Source organism: Nicotiana attenuata, unplaced genomic scaffold, assembly GCF_001879085.1.
Source record: "Nicotiana attenuata strain UT unplaced genomic scaffold, NIATTr2, whole genome shotgun sequence".
Lineage (NCBI taxonomy): Eukaryota > Viridiplantae > Streptophyta > Magnoliopsida > Solanales > Solanaceae > Nicotiana > Nicotiana attenuata.
This window is the reverse complement of record NW_017672127.1, coordinates 129502-136555: the sequence shown is the minus strand read 5'-3', so window position 1 is coordinate 136555 and position 7054 is coordinate 129502. Positions and strand designations below refer to the sequence as shown.

The 7054-nt window shown below is 36.0% G+C and overlaps 1 protein-coding gene across 4 annotated transcripts; it reads left to right on the top strand.

The window, feature by feature from the left end:
- On the top strand, positions 1–3354 carry LOC109211959. 4 transcript variants are annotated; one of them, XM_019375560.1, is made up of 5 exons: positions 1–179; positions 490–570; positions 1440–1539; positions 2093–2650; positions 3154–3354. In XM_019375560.1, the coding sequence occupies exons 3-5, from the start codon at positions 1459–1461 to the stop codon at positions 3229–3231; spliced, it is 717 nt and encodes a 238-aa protein (XP_019231105.1). In that variant the 5' UTR covers positions 1–179; positions 490–570; positions 1440–1458; the 3' UTR covers positions 3232–3354. The 4 variants fall into 4 exon arrangements, 1 of the variants encoding a protein (XP_019231105.1); XR_002065795.1 differs by having other exon boundaries at positions 2–179; positions 2096–2650; XR_002065796.1 differs by lacking the exon at positions 1–179 and adding an exon at positions 186–278 and having other exon boundaries at positions 2096–2650.
- Positions 3355–7054: the final 3700 nt, after the last annotated feature.

Genomic DNA, 7054 nt, shown 5'->3' with positions numbered 1-7054 from the left:
CTTACTCACAAATATTGCAATGCTTTTAAAGGGTTCTGTTTACTCATCCTAAAAGTCACTCTTTATAAGCGTATTGTAAAACTTTCAATAAAATTTCCCCCAAATATTCTCTTGCTCTGCAATATTCAGTCAAGTGCCCCTATCGAGTTGTCTGTACCTTTCGTTCCTTTACAGAAATGGTTAACTCTGCTTCCATACCAAACCCATTTCGATTAATCTCTCTTTACTATTACTTTTTCTATGTTCAATTTCTTTTCTAAGAACTAAATATAATTTTGGTACGGATTTTTAGTGTTGCACTCTAAATCTTGATGGATTTGAAGTTGTAAAATAAAAAAACCTTGTTGCACTTGAAGGATTGTTTAAGGGCTTTTCGTGCTTATTTTTCCTTAATATTTTAAAGTTTTAAAATTAGTTTGCGTTCAATTTCTTCTATGCCTTATAAACCAACCCAAGTCTTAATATTGAAGTGTGTTCAATTTTTGACAGTTTATGCAGGGGCGAAACAAGTAGATCTAACCATCAACGACAGTGGTCAATGACTTGAAAATTCTTCTCTAGAGGAGATAGGTGAGAGTTTGATCTTCTACAAAAGAAACTTCAATTCTCTTCCACTGTATCTATCCAAACTGTGAATTGCCATCCATTGTTATTAAGAGCGGTGTTAATATTATACTTTGTGAATCCAGTTGCTGATACTTCTATAGTGTAACACTTAAAATCTTTGATCCGATTAATAACCTTACGGTAATAATCTAACTTATATGCTTAGGTTCCTTTTATTTCTCCATTCTTGAGAATGTTACTAATATAATCTAAATTCTGTGATTAATTAGGTTCATTATTTCCTGTTTTACCTGCATTTTGCCTATCTATTGATACTGAAAAAAATAAAAATTTGCAGATTCACTGCCTATTGCAAATTCTACTTAGTTCATGCTTGCAAAATATCTCCTATGGCACGTGTAAATATTGGCACAATAACAAGTAATGGCTATTACTTCATTACAATAACTACTAATATGTAATTTATTATCAATCTAACTGGATGCCAATCTAGCCAGTTGATTTATAAATTGCGAGTTTCATATTTATAGATATTCGTGTAAAGATTGAATTTCTTGAAACTTTCTGTTTCAAGATACCTTGATTGGAAGTGAGACTAACGCATTCCGTAAGGAAGATAAAGATTTTTGGCCTTTGCCAAGTATTTTTATGCTTCAAAAAAAATATAATATATATTAAATATTCTTAATATTACAACCCATACAAAGTTAGTTAATTTTTCTTGATTTTGGGTTCATCATCCGTGTTTAGCATATTGAAGTCTTTCCCATGTGCAAGGTATTCATCTGAATAATGGTTATTCATTAATACATCCAGGAAGCTAACTTGTGACTTTTAGTGTGATGTAATTTAAACTTTCCCTTGGTATTTAGGTTGTTGGTTCATAACCACATGAAAAGAGACATACATTGGCAGAATTTAGTTGAGAATACAAAGCAGATGCACTCTACAAGGTTACTTAGGAAATATCTGGTACTTTTTATATCCAGTTGTACAATTGCTTTATCTTTCAAGCTTCTTGCCTGTAGAATTGTGAAACATATACTACTGTTGAAGCTGAAAATGTGATTTTATCCACCAGTTATTCTCTAAAATCGGTACTCCATTATAACATATGTTCAACTTCATTAGAGTGTTTTATGTTTCATACCACCTGAAAATTAGAAAAATATTTCATACCACCTAAAAGTTTATTCTTCTTATTCCTTAGTTTTATCATCTTTGAGGATATTCATAAGACGAAGCGAAAAGCATCTTACCTACATATTCGTGAAATCAAACGAATTATTTTCTTGTACAAAGAACATAAAAATATCATGTATTATGCAAGAGGGGTCGTACATGTATTCAAAAGTTACTGCTTCTACCAGAGACATCGTGTGCAAATAGCTTCCAAATATCAATTTCTCTGATACTCTCTCAGTCAGTGGTATCAGCATTTTTAATGCTCATTCTGCTGAAAAAGTATCAGTCGACCCAAGTCTCTCCCCTCACCCACACACTCATTTATCTACATGGCTCAAAGCAGGCACACACGTCACAGCAACAAGTCATTAATCAGACAACCCAGCAGGCAGAAGTGTGCACTCAACAGAAGTTTCCTTCAACACTCACAGGCTTGATCACTGCAACAGGAAATGACTCAACCTCTGGCTCACTCTTTTCTGTCAGATTCTCTAGACAGCAGCAGCTCAGTTCAACCACAATTGGACACTTTTTGTCAACTATCTTCCATTTGGCTTTCCTTGACCTCAATGTCAAAGCTAAATGGAAGATAGTCCATTACCTTGTTTTGGATTATGTACCATTCCCTTGTGGTCCTTCTTACATGTATAATGTATGTAGGTCTTGTTGTACATGGAAGAAAACTATACATTCCTTTTGTTTAGCATTCATAGGTTTACTTGTACTTTTTTGTATAGTTGACCTAGGCTTACCAAAAACTTATTTTGTAACACCAATTGGCTATCATTGTTGGATAGACAATTGGTTCATCCCCATAGGTCTAACTTTCCATAGTATTCAGGTGCAACTTGACTACCATATGTGGTTGACCAAGTGCATTTCCATCTTACTTGTGGAGGTAAGGTTCAGGTCCCCCTCCACCTTGTTTGTTTGTATTCTATGTTTTATATCTATGAAAATTAGCACTAGGCACAAGGCCTAGTGGATTCAGTTAAAAAAAATATCAATTTCTCTGTTGAAAGTATTGTGCATCTGATTGGTGAAGATAAGTGCTAAGTTGGATAGTTTGTTATTACATATTCTATCAGAAGGTCACTGTTAAGTTTGTAGTCCTCCTATATAATGAGGCCAACTTAAATAGGATTGGATAAAGTTATTTGCCTGGGGTGGTGTAAGCTGTTCTATATCCACTACTCACTGAAACATATAAGAAATTACTCTGAATGTCAAATGGCTATTGATTTCTGTTTGTCCTCTCATCCATTGTCTCCTGCCCCGGTAGTACTACTTTTTCACTGTTAATAGTGTTGTGCTTTTGATTGGTGAAAATATGCTCATTTGAGTTTGCACTTGTACAATATTGGTTTCTATCTAACTTTTAATTTAATTTTAAATTTGTAGGAAAATTCTGGAGATGGAATTGAAAATGGTGGACTAGATCAAATTGATTTATCGGAAGCTAATGATGAAGAGTTTTAGACCATTATGATGTTTATGACAAAATATTAATATATATGATTTTGTAAGTTTAATGGCTGGCAGGCACCTTGAAACAATTGGTTTCATTATTTGATGTAGTATATGTAATATTTCTTCTTCAAAGTTGCTTGCAAGTATATCCATTTACAAACAAAATTTGTTATTTAATAGTTAATGTAGTGTTTGAGATTTCCATACTGAAGTTCATATGTACGAAATAAATGCGATTATAGCATATTGAAAAAATATAGTTTTTAAACATAAAATTGATGCTTTTATAAAGGTTAAAATATGTATGACAATGCTACGCTTCAAAGCGTGGCAGTAGGGTATAGTATTAAATACCACGGTTTACAAACATTGCTATTTGATCAATGCTTGGAAAGGGTTGCTTATAAGGTGACAATGAGCGTGGCGATTGTAAGCTGTGGCCTTTGCCTCATGAAAAGCGTTGCCTTAGGTAAAAAAAATGTGGCCTTTGATCAAAGCCGACACTTTCTAAAGCTTAGGCCATATTTTTTGAGTGTGGTTAAAGGCCTAAAATGTTATAGTGTTTGACTTACTAATGAACAAGTAATGATTGAAAGTTTTGAGGTTTTATCAAATAGAGAAAGGCTTAGGGTTGTAACCTTAACCTATGTGTAAACCTAATGGGTATAGTAAATCTATGCTTGCGTGGTAGATGAGGTTTGTTATGACTCTCGATACACAAGTACCCACTCAATACCTCTCGGTTAAAGAGTTATTATGCCCAAATTGGCTCTCAAATCCAAATAGGTAGAAATCAAAGCAGTTGAATATGAGTCCAAGTTAGATTATCCCTATTTTTATTTCAAATCCTTTAATTAATCTAATCGATACATGAACTAGTTCAATTATTTGTTAGCCAAATTTTCCTAGACTAAATTCCTCTTTCTCAAGTAAGAACAAAGTCAAATAGGCATGAACCAATATTTGCAACCATTAATTATAACTATGAAGTATAAATAAGGCTAAATAACTTTAACCCAATCAATTGCAGGTATTAATATTAAACACCCATAAGTTTTACTGTCACGCCCCGAACCTAGGGAGGCGTGGCCGGCAGCTGGTGCTGTACTCGGCCCGAGCGTACCACTCTGTAACTGTGGACTCTGGAGGGGTAACCCTTAACTTAGGCCGATGAGGCCATATTCTGAACCGTCTGAAAATAACATCTCTCTCATCTATGGGGTAAACATACCCAAAAGCTCATATATATATATATATATATATATATATATATATATGTGGAGGATGACGAGGCCGCCATGAACATCTACTGATATACAAACTATACAGGATTGTCTACAAGCCTCTAGAGATAACTGAACTGTACCATGATCGGGATAGGCCTCAACATACCCATCAAAGCTGTATATATATACAATAGACTCCAAGGTCTAGACCTGGCAACTCCGAGGAAGTGGAGCTTACCAACTAAGCTGATGTTTGACTCTGTTTGCTGGGAGGGTCTGTCAAACTGTCAATGAGGACCTGCAGGCATGAAATGCAGTGTCCCCCGGCAAAAAGGATGTCAGTACGAAATAATGTACCGAGTATGTAAGGCAACAGGATAACTGCAAGTTGAAACTGAACTGATAATATAATAACTGAAAGCAACTGGGAGTCAAAGATAATTTGAAAATATGCTTACCTGCTGATACTGACTCAACTCTCTCAATATAGTAAGTAAAATAACTGTCCGACCTTTTAAGGCTCGGTATGTGTAACTGCTCTGCCGTAGTAGGCTCGCTCATAGGCGCTCGGCCATACTAGGCTCTGTATCTCGGCCATACCAGGCTCGCTCATAGGCGCTCGGCCACAGTAGGCTCGGTATATAACTCACCATCTGATCAGAGGTTGCCCAATAGGGGCCTGCCCATCGATTATAGCTCGATGGTGGTGAAAATACTGTAATACTGTATATATATATACTCTCTGCTCTCTTGGCTCACAGAAGAAAAAACTAAACTGAATATAAAGTCCCAATAAGGGAGAATACTGTAACTTATGAGACTAGGATGGTGTATATAAATTCGGGAGTATGAACATCTCTTTATTTCTCGTTGTCAAACACATGTAGTTACTAGATCATGCCAAATGAAAGAAAGGTTTAGCCTTAACATACCTTATCACAATCTTTCCAATTACCAAGTTGAACTCGCCTCTTCTCACCTTAATCTACAACAATGATAATAATACTATCATTATGTTACGAAAGGTACAACTATCGCACAACGAACGACAAACTTATTTTGTATTAAAACGGGCAGCATCTCCCCTATAATCCTTACTTCCTCCAAATTCAAAATAACATTAACAACACAAGAACACAACAATAACAACATATATACATTATTTTCCAACCTTATATACACCATCAAATACTACAAAACAGCCCAACACACCTCAATCTCTTCATACACAAAACGACCACCGTAGTAGTGTCAAACGACCCGGAAATGTTACGACGAATGACCAGACCTCCACCCTGCAGTTATATGGTGCTTCTCCACACCCTTCCTCCTCCAAAACTCCACAAAACAGTAGTAAAACACGCAGTCCAACAGCAACACAAAACAATCCACAAAACAGTCCGCTACAAGTGAATAACTCGAACTCACGGCTTCCGATCACCGTCACGTGAGTTCTTACAAGTATAGAACGACTTACCATGAATTTACAGCAGAAAAAAATGGATGAAAGAGAGCAGTAGACTCACCTTATTTGTTGGATAACTCAGCTCCTAACTTGATTTTTCAAACTTTAGGTTTTACCTCCAATTAGAACTTGAAAGGGAGAGAAAATCAATTAGGGTTTGTGGAAAATTTTTAGGAGGATTTTTGCATAGATTATGTCTGGTTTATATGACCTATTTTCAGTCTAATATATGAAGAAAATAGGCCTTTAAAAGGCCTCTTTGGACGACCCGAAATGGCCCATTTTTGGGCTCTCATTTAAGCAAGTAGGTGACACACCTACTTGTCACCTAGCAGCCTATGCAGTCTCACAAAAATGCCCATATCTCTCTACTCCGATGTCGTATTAACAAACGGTTTAATGTGTTAGGAAGTAGACTCATAGAGATTCAACTGTATGGGTTGAACACCCCATAAATTTAAATATATCGGGAGAAAATTGCAGTTACATTTGACCCAAATTTTCAGCAAAACTTATGAACGTAACTTGTGATGACTTTCATCGACTTTTATTCCACAACTCGCTTGACTTCAAAACATAACACACGACTATCAAACGACTAACCTAATTCATAACATAACCTCCTTATCATGTTAAGCACCCTAGTCTCACCCCCAAAAGTACATGTTATTACATTCCCAACTTGTCGACTTTCGACGAAACCTTGTTTTCTTCAATTCCTTTAGCTTATGAACCTTCCAACCCTCTTTGTACTTGTTGTTCATAATCTTCAATATTTGTAAACTCCACGTTAACATGATTAACTAACTTTGTAAACTTTTCAAAGATGATTTCATTTCTGAGCTTACATCAATTTACTTACGACGTACTCTTACGTACGAAAACATGGGGTGTAACATCATTCCCCCCTTTGGAACATTCGTCCTCAAATGTAGACTGATGTGCTGATCAGTCTCATAACCTATAGCTCTTACAAATACTTTACTACAGTCCTTTCCATCTAGGCAACTAATCTGTGAATCAATCCAAATTCCAGGGTATTCCCCCCTTTAGGCCTCTTTCTCACACCACGACTTGTGGTCGGAGATTTTCCGATCCCGTAATTGTTGCTACCTTATGTCCTGCAGCTTGTACGAATCTG

Coding starts and splice junctions, on each gene's coding strand:
- LOC109211959 (XM_019375560.1), top strand. CDS start 1,459: ATGAAAAGAGACATACATTGGCAGAATTTAGTTGAGAATACAAAGCAG. Junction 1,540..2,092: donor GGTTACTTAGGAAATATCTG/GTACTTTTTATA, acceptor CATGGCTCAAAG/CAGGCACACACGTCACAGCA. Junction 2,651..3,153: donor TTTCCATCTTACTTGTGGAG/GTAAGGTTCAGG, acceptor TTAAATTTGTAG/GAAAATTCTGGAGATGGAAT.